Source organism: Vipera ursinii, assembly GCF_947247035.1.
Source record: "Vipera ursinii genome assembly, chromosome: 4".
Classification (NCBI taxonomy): Eukaryota; Metazoa; Chordata; class Lepidosauria; order Squamata; family Viperidae; genus Vipera; species Vipera ursinii.
Genome location: NC_139514.1, coordinates 4174646 through 4197054, shown reverse-complemented (window position 1 = coordinate 4197054; position 22409 = coordinate 4174646). Strand labels below are relative to the sequence as shown.

At 46.3% G+C, this 22409-nt stretch overlaps 1 protein-coding gene across 1 annotated transcript in view; it reads left to right on the top strand.

Moving 5' to 3' along the window:
- UVRAG (UV radiation resistance associated) overlaps positions 1-22055 on the top strand; it is a 93994-nt gene extending 71939 nt beyond the window's left edge. The window contains exons 13-14 of the mRNA XM_083362525.1: positions 13905-13996; positions 20510-22055. Of these exons, the coding sequence (XP_083218651.1) occupies positions 13905-13996; positions 20510-21206 (789 nt within the window). The 3' untranslated portion in view covers positions 21207-22055. The remainder of the gene's footprint in view (positions 1-13904; positions 13997-20509) is intronic.
- Positions 22056-22409: the final 354 nt, after the last annotated feature.

Genomic DNA, 22409 nt, shown 5'->3' with positions numbered 1-22409 from the left:
GCTATCCTGATTAAGAATTCAGATCAGTTGCTGAGCACTCAGATCACAAAAAGGTGACTGTAGGAGTGCTGCGGCAACTGGAACTTTGAGGGCCGGTCATCAAATACTCAGAACCCCACAGCAAGTTTGAACAGTCACCGAACAAGTGGTTGTTAAATGAGGACCACCTGTACTTTCCTATCATCACATAGCTGCGGGATTTCTCTGCCAGAAGCATGTTCTATATCTTCAGTCATTCTTTGTGTTTTGGCCACATCTGGAGCCAACTTGTCCAGCTGAAGGCCATCCCAAACGAAGAAGCTTCAGGTTCAATTTAACTTGTCGATCTTGATTTGATCCAATTAATGGCTTGAACTAAGCACACCAGGATCAGAAACTTTTTAAGGCAAACCTGGACTATTCTTCTGATACTCTCCTGGCAGCGCGAATTACCTTTAAATTTAATTTTATCAGTTTCTCTGTATGGATTGCCCCTCCGACTAATGTGGGACAGATAGGGAGGAAGCTAGCCACCAGATTGTCAGAACATGAACGAATAGATGAGAAGATCTGAACTTACTGGAAGCCTCCTGCCGCAGTGAACAAGGACATGCATCCAATTTTATACCTACCCATATTGTTGGCTGAGCAGAGACAAAAATAGCTACAGAAATGATTGAAGCCTGGGAAACGGGCCCCTTGTCAGTCAGTACCACCGCCCTACCGGCTACAGTGCATCCAGAAAAGTATTTTCTTTTTAATAAATGTACAGATATTTCAAAAATTCTGTTTTCACTTTGTCGCTATGGCTTAATGAGGAGAAAAATGAATTTCAAAAAATGAATTTCAACCACCGTAATAATCAGGCTGCACCATGACAAAACTGACAAAAGTAAAGGGGTCCGAATACTTTCTGAATGCACTGTAGCTAGCAGCTGGAAGAGCCGAGGGTTTGGCACCACAGGGAACCGAAAACTAACGACTTAATAGCCAGCGTCATCACCCTAGTCAACAACTTAAAGCTATACACAACCAGAAACCATATAAATACAATGCATAGAACAGCCCAGTGCACCTATTCTGGAGAGAGAGGGGAATTCCTAGAATGGGTTTCAGCATGAGCCCAAAAGCTTGGAAGAGTAAACCAAAAAAAGCCAACACAGTGCTAGGCTGCATTAACAGAGGGATAGAATCAAGATCACGTGAAGTACTAATACCACTTTACAATGCCTTGGTAAGGCCACACTTGGAATACTGCATCTAGTTTTGGTCACCACGATGTAAAAAAGATGTCGAGACTCTAGAAAGAGGGCAGAGAAGAGCAACAAAGATGATCAGGGGACTGGAGGCTAAAACATATAAGGAACGGATGCTGGAATTGGGTATGTCTAGTTTAATGAAGAGAAGGATGAGGGGGGACAGGATAACAGTCTTCCAGTATCTGAGGGGCTGCCCCAAAGAAGAGGGAGTCAAGCTGTTCTCCAAAGCACCTGAAGGCAGGTCAAGAAGCAATGGATGGAAACTCATCAAGGGGAGAAGCAACCTAGAACTAAGGAGAAACTTCATGACAGTGAGAAGAATTAACCAGTGGAACCATCTGCCTCCAGAAGCAATGAATGCTCCAACACTGGAGGTTTTAAGAAGAGACTGGACAGCCATTTGTCTGAAATGGTATAGGACCAGTTCTGTTCTGTTCTTCAATTCTAAATTCTGTTCTATTCTGTTCTATTCTGTTCTATTCTATTCTATTCTATTCTATTCTATTCTATTCTATTCTATTCTATTCTATTCCTATAATTCTAAATTCTATTCTATTCTATTCTATTCTATTCTATTCTATTCTATTCTATTCTATTCTATTCTATTCCTTCAATTCTAAATTCTATTCTAAATTCTGTTCTGTTCTGTTCCGTTCCGTTGCATTCCATACCTTTGGTCCCAGTGACCGACTCAGATTGAATCCTGCAACATTATTTTAAGACACATATCATTTGCCTTCATTACGTCTAAAGTTCCTGGCAGTCCTTTATGCTGGATTTTCAATGGCCTGCATCTTACTCACAGATTCCTCTGGGTGGGGGGGTGGGGTGGGGTGGGCTGAAAGGACTTGAGATACACAGAGCAGAATCATTGGAAAAAATCAAAACATTTCCCTGGAGCGCAGATGGAATCTTTGTGAAATTTGCAGCCTAGGAACAATGCAAACCACAGCCGATTCCTCGGGGACTATAAGGTGGAATTATAGGCAGGTCAATACAATTCCTGCCGATCGTTATGGGCGTTGTTTTGAAACTCGTAATGGTATATCAGCAGTGCTCCGTTTCGGCTAGTTGATAATGGCTTCCATCTGTTTAGTTTAAAAGGACCTCTCTCTCTCTCTCTCTCTCTCTTCAAGAAGTCATAACTAATCACAGACAGCAATTCCTGTTATTGCTTGGAACTGAAAAGTTGCCGCTTCTTCCCCCCCCCTTTCTCCCCCCCCCCCCCATGTAAGGCTTGACTCTTACAGCAGTTCAAGAAAAAGCTTTGCTAAGAACCGGGAACTGTTTGCAATAAAAGCGAACGCTCTATAAAAAGAAGACCCCCCCCCAACCCCCCCCAAACCGCATAGGTGATATAGTAACTCACAACGGTTCACTTAGTGACTTAAAAAGGGACTTAACGACGGCTTGCAGCGTCCCCAGGGGTCACGTGATCCGAATTCAGACGCTTGGCAACTGACTCGTATTCAGGAGCATCCCGGGGTCAGGGGGGGTTTTCATGTTTTATGACCTTTCTGACCAGCCAGATCCACTTAACAACTGCCTGACTAACTTAACAACGCATTTACAGCCATTTGCAGCACCCCACAGTCTGGGGACCATGTTTTGTTACGTTTTTTCCCCGCTGGAAACTGGCATTTGCTTCCGCTTTTCGGCAAAACCAGCCCATGTCACGATTGGCAGTTGTAAGTTTTTTTAAAAAAAAATTATTTATATACCGCCCTTCTCCCGAAGGACTCAGGGCGGTGAACAGGGCAGATGTATAAAATACAAAAAATACAAAAGTTAAAAGGAATTAAACAATTAAAGTTGAGGTCGACTTCTCCCTTCTCTGGGTGTAGTCAAGTGGAAGAAACCTTCGCCAAGGTTATTTTAATTTGCATTCCTATATGAGGCGCGCAATGCTCTAAAGCACCACTTCTGGTTAATTCCGTGGTGACATCTGGACAATTCCAGCAACCGTTCCTTATATGTTTTAGGGGACTGGAGGCTAAAATATTATAAGGAACGCTTCCTGGAATTGGGTATGTCCAGTTTAATGAAGAGAAGGATGAGGGGGGACATGATAGCAGTCTTCCAGTATCTCAGGGGCTGCCCCAAAGAAGAGGGAGTCAAGCTATTCTCCAAAGCGCCTGAAGGCAGGACAAGAAGCAACGGATGGAAACTAACCAAAGAGAGAAGCAACCTGGAACTAAGGAGAAACTTCCTGACAGTGAGAACAATTAACCAGTGGAACCACCTGCCTCCAGAAGTAGTGAATGCTCCAACACTGGAAGTTTTTAAGAAGAGACTGGACAGCCATTTGTCTGAAATGGTATAGGGTTTCCTGCCTGAGCAGGGGGTTGGACTAGATGACCTTCAAGGTCCCTTCCAACTTTATTATTATTATTATATAAAACTTTTATTCATTAAACATGAACCTCAGTCAGCTGAACATTCAAATTGACTGGCGCTAATGGTTGACACGGGTTGCTGCCAGCATCCCAGGTATCAACCAGGTATCTCCTTAAACTGTAAGATGTTCCGAGTAGTGCAGTTTTTTGTAGCTTTGCTGGAGTTATTGCAGGAAGCTGCAATTTCTTGATGTATTTTGCAAAGTTTTTGGACATAGTTCCCAGTGCCCCGATGACAATGGGTATTATTATTATTATTATTATTATTATTATTATTATTATTATTATTATTATTATTATTATTATCATCTTGTGGCTGATCATAATAGCTAAGTAATCTTGACTTTGATAATGGCAGTATCTGTTTTTTTTTTCTCTCAACCCAGGACAGATTTTTATATATATATAAAATCTTCTCTCAGAAGAAGGAAGCTAAAGCCACCAGCCTGATGATGACGGATGGGATTCCGTCAAAACGTTGCGCCTACACCTTTAGTTCTACGCGGGGAAATACCCGAATAACCAAAGATCCATATATATATATATATATATATATATATATATATATATATATATATATATATATATATATATATATATATATATATATATATATATTTTCCCCCCCACTTTAAACCCTGATAAGAGAACCGTTTTAAGTAAGCTGACTGTCAGGCTGTGGGGAATTGGGAGGAATGAGTGTTGCAGTTGGATAGCACAGTTGGCTGTTGTCCTTCATTCCCTCTGCGATTGGATTTGGTCAGCCAAGGAAGATCTCAGCTTTATTTCCAGTATTCTATTAGAAGTAGGCGTGTCTGCAGTCAACACCGATTGAAAGAATAAGTAGCAGCTGTTTATCTCCATTAAGTGTGTGGGCAGAAAGGTTGGGTGGATAGTTTTCTCCAGGACAGGGGGAAATTCTCCAGAATAGACACAGGATCGACGGTCAAAGCAGCATCACAGCCGAGAAACCCAGCGGAAGCGCGGCCCTTACGTCTTCTGGTGGGAAAAAAAAAATCAGGGAGGCTAAAGACAGATGGAGAAAGGACTTGAGCCACAAAAGGCGAGACGGTCACACCCGTGGCGGGATTCAAATAGGTGAACCACTGGTTTTCTGCGTGGATGCCGCTTCCGGAAGTCCGTTCTGGGCCTGGGCAACAAAACAACAACAAAAATAGCTACCGGTTCTGCCGAAGTGGCGCGAACTGGCTGAATCCCACCACTGAGTCACACCCATCCCTTGGGTATTTTGTCGGCACAGGTAGTCCTCGACATACAACCGCAATTGAGCCCCCCGAATTGATGTTGTTGAGCAGGTCACCACACCAAAATAAGCACCTGGTTTTTTGTGTTTGTTTTGCAGTGTCCTTGGCCATGAATCGGGGCCTTAAGTAATTTCAAAGAGTTGCTAAGCGAAGTGGAGGACTAAAAACTGTAAATCGTGGTCCCGGGACTGTGGGGGGGGGCACTGCATATGTAAATTGTGACAAGGTGGGTGGCAAACTAATTTGGCAAATAAATCAATAAAATGCAGGCCGAACATATAGTCAGACGACTGGGGGTGAAGATGTCAGAACTTCAGGACTCGGTTGTAAATGCCCTGTCGTAACTTTGAATGGTTGCTAAGGGACTGGTCATAAGTCAAGAGCCGCATTTGCCACACATCGATGTAATTTGGAGGTTTTACATTACAGGTAGTCCCTCGACTTACATCAGCTCGTTTAGTGACCATTCGAAGTTACAACGGCACCGGAAAAAGCGACTTGAGGCCCTTTTTCACGCTTAACGACCGTTTCAGCATCCCCACGGTCACGCGATCAAAATTCAGAGTCGGCTTGGCCACTGACTCATATTTATGACCGTTGCAGCATTCCAGGAGGTGCTTTTTGCTAACCTCCTGACAAGGGAAGCCAGAGTCACTTCATAACCGCGTGACTAACTTAACAATTGCAGTGATTCACTTAACAGCTGCGGCAAGGAAGGATGGCAAAATGGGGCCACAACGATCTTGCTTAGCGACAGAAATTTTGGGTCAGTTGTGGACCCTGCAACAGCGAGTCAGTTGCCAAGCGGCCAAATTTGGATCACGGGGATGCTGCAGAGGTTACAGGTGTGAAAAACCGATCATAACTCGCTTTTTTTCAAGGACTGTTGTAACTTTGAATGGTCGCTAAATGAATGGTGGTAAGTTGAGGACTTTCTGTAAAACGCCGATTAGGAAATGAAAAGCATTGGATAATCCCATGAAATTAAAAGATAGGCTGAGAAGCGAATAGGGCATTTTGCAAGGGCAATCAGAGGGGGAGAAAATCAATCCTGCTTTGTTCTCTCGTTCCTGTTTTGCCTTCCGTTAAATTCTCGTAAAACACATGGACAATATTTGTTCTAATGAAGGGAGAATTCTCCTGCCTGATCAGTTCAGGAATTGACCGTATAACAGATTAGTAATTTAAACCAACCTCCTTCCAGTTTGAAATTTCTTGACATCTGTAATATTTTTTTTTTACTGCTAGATCTGAAGTTTCGATCACAAGGTCTTTGGGGGAAGGGGGAAAAAAATCCTTTTTGTTTTCAGCGTAAGATTAAACCTTTACCGTTCACGCAAACTTGTAACTTGTTTTAAACTCCAGATTTTCTTGGCCTTCTGAACTTTTAACCGTTTTTTTGGAAAAGAAGAAAAAAAAAAGAGTGCTTGATGTAGCTTTTAGATTAACGAGCAAGTTCCCTTCAACTGAGATCATACAAAGACAAATACACTCTCGGTGGGGCTGAAATCTGACAAACCATTCCTTAATGGCCGCGAAGAGTTTATATAAATATTAAAGCATAAAAGTTTGAGAAAGCTTCCGGTTGTAATACAAAACCTGGTCTGGCTGTAAAGAGTTAAAACGCAGGTTAGCGTGTTTTTGAGTTTTGAAAGATTACAAGGCCTCACAGCCTTTTTGGGTTGCCTTTTTTAGCACAAGTCACATAAAATAACTTGTTCCGAGTCAAGTCATGTAAAATAACTTGTTCCGAATTACAAATAAAAGTTGGTCTTAGTTCCCTCACTACGTATTTTTCTCTCCCATGCTAGAAGGTCAGAATGTTGCATACGAGAGAACAGAACAGAATAGAATAACAGAGTTGGAAGGGACCTTGGAGGTCATCTAGTCCAACCCCCTGCTCAGGCAGGAAACCCTATACCATTTCAGACAAATGGCTGTCCAGTCTCTTCTTAAAAACTTCCAGTGTTGGAGCATTCACCACTTCTGGAGGCAGGTTGTTCCACTGGTTAATTGTTCCAATTGTCAGGAAATTCCTCCTTAGTTCTAGGTTGCTCCTCTCCTCGATGAGTTTCCCATCCGTTGCTGCTTCTCCTGCCTTCAGGGGCTTTGGAGAATAGCTTGACTCCCTCTTCTTTGGGGCGTCCCCTGAGATATTGGAAGACTGCTATCATGTCACCCCTCGTCCTTCTCTTCGTTAAACTGGACGTAACCCAATTCCTGCAATAGTTCTTCCATGTTTTAGCCTCCAGTCTAATCATCTTTGTTGCTCTTCTCTGTAGAGGAATTCCAGGTTGCTTCTCTCCTTGATGAGTTTCCATCCGTCGCTTCTTCTCCTGCCTTCAGGGGCTTTGGAGGATAGGTTGACCCCCTCCTCTTCTCTGTGGCAGCCCCTCAAATATTGGAAGGCTGCTATCATGTTCCCCCTTAGCCGTTCTCTTCGTTAAACTTGACCTACTTAATTCCCTCCATTGCTTTAGCCTCCAGTCCCCCAATCTTCTCTGCAGTTCTGGCCCCAGTTGGGTGTTTCTCCTTAATTCTAGGTTGCTTCTCTCCTTGATGAGTTTCCATCCATTGCTTCTTGTCCTGCCTTCAGGAGCTTTGGAGAAGAGGTTGACACCCCCACCCCCTCTTCTTTGTGCCCCCACTTCAAATATTGGAAGATGCTATCGTGTCACCCCTAGTCCTTCTTTTCACTAGATATGCATCACATGCCCAATTCCTGCAACCGTTCTTCCTATGTTTTAGCCTCCAGGCCCCTAATCATCTTTGTTGCTCTTCTCTGCACTCTTTCCGGACTCCCAACATCATTTCGATGTCATCTGAGATGCAATATTCCAAGGGTGGTCTCGCCGAGGCCTTGTAAACACTTCACGTGACCTTGATTCCGTCCCTCTGTTAATGCAGCCTAATATTTGACTTGCATTTAAACCACGATCTTCAGCAAACCATACGCCCGCCCTTGCCAAAGTGGTTAGGTGAACCATTGCGGCTGATAATTTAGTATAACTCCGTTGTTAAATGAATCTGGCTATTTCCCCCGTTGACTTTATTTATTTATCTATCTATCTATCTATCTATCTATCTATCTATCTATCTATCTATCTATCTATCTATTTATTTATTTATTTATTTATTTATTTATTTGGTTTATATACCGCCCTACTCCCAAAGGACTCAGGGCGGTTTACAAGGCAAAATTTAAAAACAATACAATATAAAATAAAAATAAAATTAAATTAAGTCTAGCCGCAGAAAATTAAAATCACAATTTAAAACATTAAACCCCTCAGTCCAGGCCAGATAGCTCAAAGAGCCAGGTTTTGCTCTTTGCTTGTCAGAAGGTCGCAAAAGGGGATCGCCGGAGCCCCGGGACATTCAAACTGTCATAAGTACGAGTCAGTTGCCAAGCATCTGAATTTTGATCACAACGATCCCGGGGGATGCTGCAGAGGCCATAATTGAAAAACGTTCATACATCACATTTTTTTCAGTGTCGTCGTAACTTTGAACGACGTTGTAAGTCAAGGACTGCCTGTATTCTTGTCCTTCGGCTTCGATGTAGTGACTATAGATGTATTTTTACGAGGTTCAAATTACTGGAACAACCTACTATTAATATAGTTCTGACCAATAAGATGATAGTGTCCCCGGCACTATAAACATTCTCCTAGCTCTAATTGTGGTTATATTGTGCTAATCGCTTTTACTGCTGCTGTTAAAAAAAAATAATCATCCGATTCTCCGGCGGGGTGCACTTTGTTTAAAAAAAACAAACAAACAACTGCATTTAACTTTTTATGAAAGCCAGCGATTCTCAAGTGCACAAAAATTCTTTCTTTTCTTAAAAAAAAAGAAAGCTAAAATGATCTCGGACACGGAGCCAAGAATGCTTTTATCTGACTTCTTTTGGACGGTGTTATTGACCACCGACAGCAGCTCTGGCATTCAGCCATTTAAATGAAAATAGTGTCCAAATTGTAGAGAAGAATCTTTTTCCGTAAGTAGGTAGTCCTCAACGTATGCTCCCAACTGATCCCAAGATTTCCGTGGCTAAGCGAGACAGTTGCTAAGTGAGTTTCGCCCCGTTTTGCGACCTTGCTTGCTGCAGTGGTTAAGTGAAGTGAGTCACTGCAGTTGTTAAATTAGTCACACAGTTGGGGAGAAACAGGCTTCTGTCTCAATCCTGACAAGACTGAGTGGCTGTTCATACCGGCATCTCGGGCTGACCAGCCTTCTCCATCATTAACAATAGGGGATGAGGCATTACCCCCGGTTGATAGGGCTCGCAACTTGGGAGTCCTCCTGGATTCATGGCTCAGTTTGGAAGATCATATAGGAGCCGTGACCAGGGGGGCTTTTGCCCGGATTCGCCTGGTGTGCCAGTTGCGTCCCTATCTGGACCGAGATCCTCTACGTACACTCATGCGCTCGTGACCTCCCGGTTGGACTACTGCAATGCCCTCTACATGGGGCTGCCCTTGAGGACCACCCGAAGGCTTCAACTGGTGCAGAATTCAGCCGCGCGAGTTTTGATGGGAGCTTCCCGATACTCCCGCGTAACACCTCTTCTCCGTGAGCTGCATTGGCTTCCGGTTGCCCTCCGGGTGAGATTCAAGGTGATGGTAATGACCTATAAAGCCCTAAATGGCTTGGGTCCGGATTATCTAAGGGAACACCTGCTACCGGCATCAACGTCCCATCGTCCTGTGCGCCCCCACAGGGAGGGCCTTCTCAGGGTACTGCCGGTTAATGAATGCCGGCGGGTTATTCCCAGGGGAAGGGCGTTCTCTGTGGGTGCGCCTGCCCTATGGAACCAACTACCCACAGAACTTAGGACTGCCCCCGACCTTCGCTCATTTCGCCGGGACCTGAAAACTTGGCTCTTCGATCTGTTTGGTCCAGACTGTGGGGTTGTTAATTTTAACTGGGTTTTAGATTTACTCTTGGGGCTTGAATTTAATTTAATTGTTTTAATTGTTTTTAATTTTTTGTATTCATGGTTTTAACTGCCCTGTAAACCGCCCCGAGTCCTACGGGAATAGGGCGGTATACAAATCTAAATAAATAAATAAATAAATAAATAAATAAATAAATAAATAAATAAATAAATAAATCTGGCTCTCTCTCCCCCCCCCCAATTGTACACTTTGCTTGACAGAAGGTCGCAAAAGGGGATTAGGTGACCCCGGGGCACTGCGACCGTCATAAATATGTGCCCGTTGTCAAATTTTGATCACATGACCATGGGCACAGGTCTGCAACCCGCGGCTCTTTCAGCCGTCTCCTGCGGCTCCCAGTCCTCTGCCATGTGCAGTCCCAAAAAAAAGTGGGACTAAAAAAGTTCAATCAATTCAAATATGCAGGGTAGGTGCATATCTCGCCTTGGCTCCACTCTTCAGTGAAACCCTGTTCTGCACATGTGCGCATGTACGCGCATGCACACACATTTTTTGCGGCTCCCAGTTTTTCCTTTTGTGAGGGAACCGGTTCCGAGTGGCTCTTTCACTGTTTCAGGTTGCTGACCCCTGACCATGGGGATGCTGGAATGGTTATAAGTGTGGAAACCACTCATCAGTCTGAAATGGTATAGGGTTTCCTGCCTATAGCAGGGGGTTGGACTAGATGACCTCCAAGGTCCCTTCCAACTTATTATTACTTTTTTCGGTACTGTTGTAGCTTCAAACGGTCACTAAACGAGCTGTTGTAAGTCAAGAACTATCTGCTTTTGAAATGATGTTTGCCTTCCTTTAACTTTCTTAATTCGTTTTTTTTTAATTTACTGAATTAAAATCTGAAAAATAGGTCTTTCAAGAAGAGATGTATTGCTTGGGTATTGATGACACGCGACGGGTGTTGTTGTTGTTTTTAAGTAAAATTCGAAAAGGCATTAAGGCACGATGCAAATTGTGTTTTGTTTGGATATTTCTTAACTTGCTCAATAGACTCTTTCTCAGCAATAGTTTATTTTGCCTTTTTCTGGTCTGTGTGTTGTTGTTTTTTTTACTTCCTGGTCTAGTCTGCAGCCAAAAATCTACTAACCAGACCAATCCTGCTTAACTGTTTTGAGATCAGCCAAGCTTGAAGGGACTTCATTACTTAATTTTCAGTAAATGGGTTCTTGAAATAGACTCCTTTAGCTGTGTGAATGACCGACTGCTAAGAAATTCAAGAGAATTTTCCCAGTTGTATATAAATTTAGCTTTTTTTGGTGGTCTGCCTTGCAAAAAGTGTTCCATAGCCTGTGATTGATTGTGCTGTTGGATTCCTGTGCCTTGCTTTCTGTCTAATTTTGCCTGCTCCTTGACTTACAGCCATTAATTTAGTGAACATTCAAAGTTACAGCAGCACTGGAAAAAGGGACTTATGACTGTTTTTCACACTTATGACTTTTGCAGCATCCCCATTGGTCGCATGATCAAAATTCAGACACTTGGCAATTGGTTCGTGTTTATGACGGTTGCAGTGTCCTGTGGTCCCTTTTTGCGACCTTCAGACCACAATGTCAATGGGGAAGCCAGATTCACTTAACAACCGTGTTGCTAATTTTTAACAACTGCAGTGGTTCACTTAACCACTGTGGCAAGAAAGGTCACGCAATGGAGCACAAAACTCACTTAACAATTGTCTTGCTTAGCAATGGAAACTGTGGCCTCTATTGTGGTTGTAAATTGAGGACTACAGATACAGCGGGGGTGGAGTACTATGGCCACTTTATGACCTGTGGACTTCAACTCCCAGAATTCCTGAGCTAGCATGAGGGAAAATATGGCCCTTTTATGACTTGTGGACTTCAACTCCCAGAATTCCTCAGCCAGCATGGAACTATATGGCCCCTTCATGACTTGTGGACTTCAACTCCCAGAATTCTTCAGCCAACATGGGGGAACTGTGGTCCCTTTATGACTTGTGGACTTCAACTCCCAGAATTCCTGAGCCAGCATGGGGGAAAATATGGTCCTTTTATGACTTGTGGACTTCAACTCCCAGAATTCCTCAGCCAGCATGGAGTCGAAGTCCACAGGTCATAGAACTGCCATAGTTGCCTACCCTGGGAGTATAGCATGAGTTATGTATGAATATATTGCTTGCTGTTAGTGGAGGTGGGTGATCCTTCTTTTTTGATCAGTCCGCCATCGGTATACAGTGTACTACAGCAGGCATGTCAAACACAAGGCCCAGGGGCCAGATCCGGCCCGTAAAGTGGTTTCATGTGGCCCCCGAAGCCATCCTGGAAACAGTGAGGGAACGGCCCCCAATGCCTTGGCCCTGGCCCAGAGACCCTCCTCCTGCCAGAGACCCTCAGATCTGTCCCACTCCGGCCCAGGCCCCCATAGGCACCCTTGATGCGAACGATGTAGAGCTGGCCATGCCCACCCAGTAGGCCATATGCACTTTAGCCACGCCCACCCAGTAGGCCACGCCCACCCTGGCCACACACATACCCCGCCCCCCCAGGGCAACTGCAGTGCTGATGCGGCCCTCAATGAAATTGAGTTTGACACCCCTGTACTACAGGGTTGTAGACTTGGGGTCCCCAACCTGTGGGCCATGGCTCACTCGCAGCCTATTTGCAACCAGTCTGCGTGAGTGGCTGGCTGGCACACATGCATCCCCACTTGTGTGAGTGGTGCCTCGAAGACTTCTCTCTTGTGTGAGTGCAGCTGTGCATGCACGCGCTCCGGCCTGCCACTCATAGCGTCCAGTTCCCCTCTTCCCCCCACCCCCAGCCTGGGCTGCCAAGCTGCAAAGGTTGGGGACCCCACAGTTCTAGACAATCTAGTGTAACTCTTCCTTTAGTCTGGATCTGAGGGGCGAAGTTGATAGGGAAGAAAAGTTGAACATGAATTCAGCTCTGAATCCAAACACTTACCGTATTTTCCGGCGTATAAGACGACTTTTTAACCCGTGAAAATCATCTCAAAAGTTGGGGGGGTTGTCTTATACGCCCAGTCCTGCCGGCTCCCGCCCGACGCTCTACCCTCTTGAGGCAGCATCGCTCCCCGGCTCCTAAGGAGTCCTCGGGGATGCTGAGGGAGCATCCCCGAGGATTCCTTAGGAGCCGGGGAGCGATGCTGCCTCAAGAGGGAAGAGCGTCGGGCGGGAGCCGGCAAGGCAGTCCTGCACACGCGCGCACTCCCCGGCTGCTAAAGAGTGCTCCTTAACAGCTGGGGAGCGCGTGCGTGCGCAGGACTGCCCTGCCGGCTCCTGCCAGACGCCAGCCTGCCCTGCTTCCTCCACAGTGAGAGGGGAGGGCGTGCCTTCCCGGGCTCGCTGATTTTCTGGCGTATAAGACGAAAAATCTTGAAAATCATCTCAAAAGTTGGGGGGGGGTCGTCTTATACGCCCAGTCGTCTTATACGCCGGAAAATACGGTATTTTCCTGTCTACTCGAATACACCCGAATGCTGCAGGGGTCAAACTTTGGAATTCCTATAATTTTATTGAACTGGCTGGAGCCCAAAATGCAATTGACCCTGAAATTAGTAGGAAAAGGGGAACAGAGCGAACTGTAGGGTAAAGGGGAGAAAAGCAGCAGGGCGGTAGAACCAACGTAATGAGTTTACAGCCTCAGCTTTTTAACTCTCCGTAGTGTCTACTAGTCACTTCTTTTTAAAAATAAACAAAGCCGTCTGATCAGTAAATCCCCAAATCAGAATTTTATTTTTATTTTTTTCCCCTACCTCAAGCACCACATTTAGAAGCCGTTTCCCGACGACAATAAAAGATGTATTCTCCTCTTTAAATTAAAGCCAGTTAATTTGGCCTTCTCTGCTAGTTCCCTCAAGTGTCTCAGGAGTCAAATTTTGAACGTTTTTCTGTATTAAGAATCTTCAGAGTTATCCCTGGGACATCTTGTGCCCGTCTCGTGGATATTAACAGCGTCTCTGAGACATATCGAGCATCCTCCTATACGTGCTCGCATATGACCTCCCTGAGGTCCACTTGAAGCATCTCTAGTTGCTGGGAGTTATCTTCTAAATGTCTCTGTTCTCTCTCCGTAGCTTAGATACCAGCATGGCCTGGGGACTCCAGATTTAAGGCAGACACTTCCCAACCTGAAAAACTTCCTGGAGCACGGTCTGATGGTTAGATGGTGAGTAGTTCCGTTTTGCTTTGCGTCACAGTGCAGGTCATCTTCGACTTAACAACCGTCCATTTAGCGACCGTTTGGCACCAGGGGGGGGGGGAAAGCTGGTCCTTGCATTTAACGAGCCATGGGGGTGCAGCGGTTAGAATGCAGGCTACTTCGGCTGCCTGTCGGCTGCCTGTCAACTGCCTGCAGTTCAATAGTTCAAAGGGAGGGAGGGAGGGAGGAAAGAAGGAAGGAGCCGTGGTGCTGCAGTGGTTAGAATGCAGCTTTTGCAGGCTGACTGCCCACAGCCAGCAGTTCGATCCTGACCAGCTCAAGGTTGACTCAGCCTTCCATCCTTCTGAGGTCGGTAAAATGAGGACCCGGATTGATGCTGACTCTGTAAACCGCTTAGAGAGGGCTGTAAAGCACTGTGAAGCAGTATTGCTAAGTGGGAGGGAAGGGAGGGAGGGAGGGAGGGAGGGAGGGAGGGATCGATCCATGGTGGTGCAGTGGTTAGAATGCAGCTTTTGCAGGCTGACTCTGCCCACGGCCAGCAGTTCGATCCTGACCGGCTCAAGTTTGACTCAGCCTTCCATCCTTCCGAGGTCGGTAAAATGAGGACCCGGATTGTTGGGGGACAAATAGGCTGTAAACCGCTTAGAGGGAGCTATAAAGCATTATGAAGCGGTATATAAGTCTAAATGCCATCGCTATTAACAACTGTCACAGCAGCTCCACATTCACACAACCAAAATTTGGGCATTGGAGAGCCAGCATGCATTGACGACAGTTGCAGCATCCTGGAGTCATAGGCTCCTTCTTTGTGTGACCTTCCCAGCCGACTTCCGACAAGCAAATCCGACAAGAGAAGCCGGTTTCTTTAATGACCATATGATTCCCTGAACAACTGCCGTGATTTGCTCAACGTTTTTAAGTTGCAAAATCGAGCACAACTTACTGAACAACTGCCTTGCTTAGCAGTGGAAATTCTGGTCCCGCTTGTGGTTGTACGTGGAGGACTTAACGTGCAATAGAAAAGTAGCTAAAGATGAAACGTTTTCAGAAAAACACAGAATATGGAGCATTGCGCAGTTCTGCGTGCCGCCTTTATTACCGCAGATGCTCCATCTGCCCGGCTTACTAGGATTAGTAACCCTGGTTTTTGCTGTCGTCCAGGAATGGCTTTCGTCGAGATAAGCTTTTTTTTTTTAACCAAACAACCAAAATACTCCTGGCTAGCTTAAAGCTCACTGTTAATGCATGAAATCTGGAGAAAAAGAGTCCCTTTGAAAAACGTAAAACTTTCACTTGGAGGCAAAGATACGGCTACGTTATTGATTAAGGCCGGCAAAAAATATATATCAGGAAATGTGTTTTTCTTCGAGCCCCCAAAACAATCGCATTCCGGATCAGCCTTGGTTGAGGAAAACCGTAGCTTATAATACGTGTTTGCTATTCCGGATTTGGGCCAATGGAAAACCCATTGGGATCCTGGAGTGGTTTTACTCCTTAAGTAGAAGAAGGCCGATACCTCTCCCACTTTCCATTTTCCCACTCTCTCCCCCTCCCCAAATTCCACAGCCTCCCCGTGACTGTGGTCCATAAAGGTAAAGGTTCCCCCGCACACGCGTCCTAGTCGTTTCCGACTCTAGGGGCCGGTGCTCATCTGCGTTTCAAAGCCGAAGAGCCAGCGCTTGTCCGAGGACGTCTCCGTGGTCATGTGGCCGGCATGACTAGACGCCAAAGGCGCACGGAACGCTGTTACCTTCCCACCGGAGTGGTCCCTATTTTTCTACTTGCATTTTGATGTGCTTTCGAACTGCTAGGTTGGCAGAAGCTGGGACGAGTAACAGGCGCTCACTCTGTTATGCGGCACTCGGGATTCGACCCGCCAAACTGCCGACCTTCTGATCGACAAGCTCAGCGTCCTAACCCACTGAGCCACCCTTGGCCTTTTCTTATTCTCTAATTAAAGGACCATTTTTTATTCCACATAACAGACCAAATGTATATCCCACCACCCCTCAAGGAGCTGCTTCCCAGACAAGCCAGTTTTTCTACTTAATTAAACTAGTTTTAATTACGCTTCACATAGCATCTTATTAAGATGACTTTCTCTCTATTGCTTTCGTTTTTGAGGGGATCGTTTGCCAGAGAGAGCACACGAGAGCAATCTGCAAGAAAATCCTGATGAATGCAGTTTTATATGTTTCACTCACAGCATCTCAGGTTGTGTGTGTGTGTGTGTGTCACGCGATCCCCTTTTGCGACCTTCTGACAGGCAAAGTCAACACGGGAAGCCAGAATCCACTTAACGACCGTGTGACTAACTTAACCGCAAGGATCCATTTAACAGCGGTGGCAAAAAAAAAATAAGATCTTCAGTTGGGGCCAAACTCAATCCCTGTCTTGCTTAGCAACAGAAATGTTGGCCTCGATTGCGGTCATACGTCAAGGACCACCTGTACACCACCCCGAGTTCCCCCGTGAGTTCTGAAATATGATAAAATAAATTAAAAATAGAAACAAGAAAACCACGGAGCCGTCGCTGCTCTTCGTGACCACAGAGCGGTTGGATCCGTGGCCTTCTGCTGTTGTCCCAGAGAGAAGCTTCAGGGATTCCGCAAAATCATCAGGCAGAGTGTCTAAATCAGGGGTCCCCAACCTCCGGTCCGTGGACCGGTACCGGTCTGTGGCATGCCAGCAACCGATCCGCACAAACAAGCAAAGCCCCATCCGTGGGATGCAGGCAGCACGCAAAACCACGCACCCTCCGGTCCACGGAAAAACCACGGAAACGGTGGTCCCTGGTGCCCAAAAGGTTGGGGGCCTCTGTTCTACGTGGCCAGGACATCTTTGAATGGAGAAAGGAAAGGGGAGAGACCTTGATCATGTCAGTGAGAAACGGGCCATGTCTTTCTCAAGAGGAGACCTGCAGATTCGGCCTTCAGCTGGGGGAGACCAGTTATGGCTGGGAGGTTTAAGAAAAACTCCAGTGGGTTAAAAATGGGGGAGCCGATAAGAAGCTAAAATCTTGGTTCTCCTACCGCATTACCTTCTCTGATTTAGCCCTCTTTATTTCCTATCCCTCCTGTCATTCTGTTAGACCGGGGGTCTCCAACCCCCGGGCCGTGGACCGGTAGCGGGCCGCGGCATGCCAGCAACCGGTCCGCACAAACAAGCAAAGCCCCATCCGTGGGATGCAGGTAGCACACAAAACCACACACCCACCGGTCCGTGGAAAAACCTCTCTCGGTCCCTGGTGCCCTAAAGTTTGGGGACCTCTGGTCTGAATCCGTCATCTTCAAAGGCAGACCATGTCCACCTCTGGCCAATTGTTGAAGACTCAGCCTGTGCAGATGTGAGATCATAAACTGACCTTCCCTCCACCCATCACCAGATCACTTGCAACGAAGGGAAGGTGGATCAGGTTTTTGATCAGGAGACTGAGCGGAGCATAATTTTACGGCCAAAGACGGTGCAGAACAAACCATTCCTTCATTTCTTAGGACTAATTATGTGTAGATAATTATGTGTAGACGAGCTATGCTTCAGTGACATTTTAACTTCAGACCTCAACCAAGTTTCTGTCCCACTGCCAAGAATCTTTTTTTTTTTTACGATTGTGGCGAGATGTAAATGTGAGCAACACACCAAAACCTACAGATACAGATGTGTTTTCAAGGTGGGTGTTCCAATTAGCAGTTTAATCCTTATTAGGATTAAAGAGGCCTAAGAACCCTTATGCAAACTCAGCGGCTCCTGTATTCCTAGATAGTCTTCTTAAAGCTCTTGCAATCCTGGGATTCTTAGAGCTATCATCCTGAAGACGTGGAGCAAGGGAAGAAGGAGCAGAAAAATCCAGCTTTTACCGGACTGTGAAATCCTGCCTTCCAGAGGATTTTATTTTTCTGGGGTTAGAAAAGAGCCAAATGTTCAGAGCTTTGGCATTTAAGTCAAAACTAATCAAGACACCTGCTTCGTGACAGTTTGTGACTGGAGAGGCTAATAATAATTAGTAATAATAATAATAATATAATATAATAATAATAATAATAATAATAATAATAATAATAAAATAATAATAATAATAATAATAATAATAATAATAATAATAATAATAATAATAATAATAATAAGAAGTTGGAAGGGACTTTGGAGGTCATCTAGTCCAACCCCCTGCTTAGGCATGAAACCCTATACCATTTCAGACAAGTGGCTGGCCAGTCTCTTCTTAAAAACTTTCAGTGTTGGAGCATTCACCATTTCTGGAGGCAGGCTGTTCCACTGGTTAATTGTTCTCACGGTCAGGAAGTTTCTCCTTAGTTCTAGGTTGCTTCTCTCCTTGACTAGTTTCCATCCGTTGCTTCTTGTCCTGCTTTCAGGTGCTTTGGAGAATAGCTTGACTCCCTCCTCTTTGGGGCAGCCCCTGAGATATTGGAACACTGCTATCATGTCACCCCTCACCCTTCTCTTTGTTAAACTAGACATACCCAATTCCAGCAGCCATTCCTTATATGTTTTAGCCTCCAGTCCCCCAATCATCTTTGTTGCTCTTCTCTGTACCCTTTCTAGAGTCTCGACATCTTTTTTACATCGTGGCGACCAAAACTGGATGCAGTATTCCAGGTGTGGCCTTACCAAGGCATTATAAAGTGGTATTAGTACTTCACGCGATCTTGATTCTATCCCTCCGTTAATGCAGCCTAGCACAGAATTTGAGTTGTGTTGTCCACGGTGGTTTCTGAGCTTGGTGCCTTACTTGCAGACATTTTATGACCCAGCTAGGTAAGACCCCTCCCAGTGTTAGAAGGCAGCCTAACAACAGCCCAATCCAGGAACCACCAAAAACATTCCCACCCACACTGCCAGTGCGAGCCATTGTATATTAAAAAGAGCAAAACCTACTCCCTTTTAGCACTGACGATGTTACCTAGTTGGGTAATGAAACGTCTGCGAGAAAACGAGCAAGCTCAGAGAGCGCCAAGGACAGCCTCGGCTGAGCTGTCAGCTACAAAAGTTCCCTTCAATTCGGATTTTAGTTACAAATTTGGAGTTGATCAGAAATGGGAAATTGCAGAGGGCTATGACTTCAGGCCCAGTAGCTGAAGCGTAGACTTATATACCCGTGGTGGCGAACCTATGGCACGCGTGCCACAGGTGGCACACAGAGCCCTCTCTGTAAGCACGCGCCCCGTCGCCCCAGCCCTAGGCCTTCAGCTGGGTTTTATAAAGCCTTTTCGCTTTAGGCCTCCGCCGCCGTGTGCAAGAAAAAAAAAGGTTCAATCAATCAGTAAATTTCAACTTCTGGTGGGGAAAAAAACGATCTCGCAAAGTTGGAATTGATTGGTTGAACTTTTTAGGCCCACCCAGTCTGCCGTTACCACTGTGGCCACGCCCACCCAATGGGCCACGCCCAGCCAATAGACCACGCCCACCCGGCAGCTGACAATACATAAGAGGGTTTTGGATTGCAGTTTGGACACTCGGTCTTTAAAAGGTTCGCCATCCCTGTTATATACGGTGCACGTGGGATTTGAAAACTTCAAACTTACCTGGAAGTTAGGTAAAGAAGTTGGATGTTCTCTAATAATAATAATAATAATAATAATAATAATAATAATAATAATAATAATAATAATAATAATAATAATAATAATAATTTTATTTCTATACCGCCCTTCTCCCGAGGGACTCAGGGCGGTGAACAGGGCAAATATAAAAAATACAAAAATTAAAAGAAAATTAAACATATGCCCGACTAAAAACAGTAAATACAAATATTAAAAATGACTGTAAAACCCATCCCCCATGAGGCCAGGCCGGCTTGTTCAAATAAGAATGTCTTCAGATCGCGACGGAAGGAGCGAAGGTCGGTCGCCATCTGGAGCTCAACCGGCAGCCGATTCCATAGCTCCAGGGCGCCCACAGAGAAGGACCTCCCCCTGGGGGCCACCAACCGACATTCTCTGATCGGTGGCACCCTGAGGAGGCCCTCTCTGTGGCAAGGAAATAGAAAGAAGAGGAACACAGCGTCCGCTGTCTGTTTCGGTCGTAAGTAATTTCTTTCAGTGCCACTATAACTTTGAACGATCACTAAACAATTGGTTGGATAACAGAATGAGGAGAGTTGGAAGGGACCTTGGTACTCTTCTAGTCCAACCCCTTGCTCAGGGAGGAAACCCCTATACCTCCAGTGATGGAGCGCCCACAGCTTCTGGAGGCAGGCTGTTCCACTGGTTAATTGTTCTGACTGTCAGGAAGTTTCTCCTTATTCCAGGTGGCTTCTCTCCTTGATTAGTTTCTGTCCGTCGCTTCTCGTCCTGCCTTCAAATCATCTCTTGGCATCCTGCGCAAATAATTCTCAGCCGTAGGATTACCTGCAAACGAATAGCAGATCTGGGCAGTGTGTGTGTGTGTTTGTGTGTCTTGTGTCTTGTGTTTATTTGGGGTTCTGGGTTGCCCTCCTAAGGTGGCAGAGCCCTTCTTTCGAAGTCCCGCTGACTTTAACCCTCCTTCTCCTCTTCCTCGCAGCGATCGTCACCACGTTTCCAGCGCCATCCCCGTTCCAAAGAGACAAACTTCTGCCTTTGGGGGCCTGGACGTGGGCTTTTCCAGCAACCACCCGTCTCCGGACAAGGGGCTTCGCAAACGGGCTAACTCGGAGAACGAGAGACTGGCGCACAAGAGCCCTCTCCCGAGTCACCACTCGGCTTTAACCCGACCCATCGCCATCGCCGGAGAGTCGGAGAAAAAGGCCACCTCCTTATCCTCCTCCTTAGATACCTCCCTCGACTTAACGAAAGGAAGCCAGACGGGCGAGGATTTCCGGCTCGGTGTCAACGGCGAGAACAGGAGTTCGAGCGGCTCCCGGGATCCGCCGGAGGCTTTCCGAGGATCTTCTCGGGCCGTCAACGGCACCCCGTTCTCTGGCCAGCACCCCAGCGGTGCTACCGCTGCTCGTGAGCGGCCGAGCATCTTTTGCGGGGCGCTCAGCACTGACCTGCTATGTACCGTGGAGCAGGCGGAGGAGATCATGGGCCTGGAGGCCATGGGCTTTGCCTCGGGAGACCAACTCGGGGCCTTCAACTATATCCCGGTGGATCACGCGGTGGCCGTGGAATGCGACGACCAAGTTCTGGGGGAATTTGAAGAGTTTTCCCGAAGGATCTATGCGCTGAACAAGGACACCCCCACTTTCCGCCGGCCGCGGAAAGGGTCCGATAAGTAGCTCCAGGGCGCGGCGAGGAGGCCGTGCGGGTCACCGCGAGGAAGTGGTGTGTCTGGAGACCAATCTTGCACTCGTCACCCCAATCGGCTTGCGGGAGGGGTTCTCCAAAGGTGGCCAACGTGACGACTTGCAGACTACAGCTCCTGAGAATTCCCCAGCCCGCCACGGCTGACCAGGGGATTCTGGGAGTTGAGGTCCGGAAGTCATGGCAGGCTAGGGGATTCTGGGAGTTGAAGTCCACAAGGCTTCAGGTGGTCGAGTTTGGAGAGCCCCCTGAGTTACGGGGTAAGGAGGGCAGTAGGGAAGAAAGTTATTCTTGCTGCGGTTTTGGAAGGACGTGGGTCGTATGGGTCAGAATCTGCTTCCCCGCCACAATCGTCGCCCTCTCCTCCCCGAATTTTTAATCCTCACAAATTGGTTTGGGCAATTCAGTCGGGTCTTTTGCGTTACCGCCCCCAAGTTTCATTATTTCCATCCTTTTCAGGAGAAATGAAGTCAAGCTTTTTTGCAGGTTTACCAGCAAGGCTCTGCGTGTCTCTGCCTCTCCCAGCAGCTTGTTGCTTTCAGCTGGGCCTCTGCGCTTTCTGGTTGACAGGCACACACAAATGTTTTTGTTGTTGCTTTTCTTGGGAAGCAGATGATTGAAGAGTAGGAAGAAATTCCCAGTCTCGGGCTGCTTCCTTCCTTTCTTTCTTCTTTCTTTCTTTCTTTCTTTCTTTCTTTCTTTCTTTCTTTCTTTCTTTCTTTCTTTCTTTCTTTCTTTCTTTCCTTCCTTCCTCATTTCCTTCTCCCCTCCCTTCTCCCTTCTTCTTTTTTCTCTCCTTTTTCCTCCTTCCCTTCTCCTCCTTCCCTCCCTCCCTCCTTCCTTCTTTCCTCCCTTTCCCCTTCTTTCCTTCTTCCCTTTCTCCTTCCTTCCTTCCCTCCCTCCTTCCTTCCTTCTTCCCCTTCTCCTTCCCTCCCTCCCTCCTTCCTTCCTTCTTCCCCTTCTCCTTCCCTCCCTCCCTCCTTCCTTCCTTCTTCCCTCCTTCCTTCCCTCCTTCCTTTCTTCTTCTCCTTCCTTCCTTCCCTCCCTCCTTCCTTCCTTCTTCCCCTTCCCCTTCCCCTTCCTTCCTTCTTCCTCTTCTTCCTTGCTTCCTTCCCTCCCTTTCTTCCTTCTTCCCCTTCCTCTCATCCATACACCTTCCTTCTTCCCCTTCTCCTTCC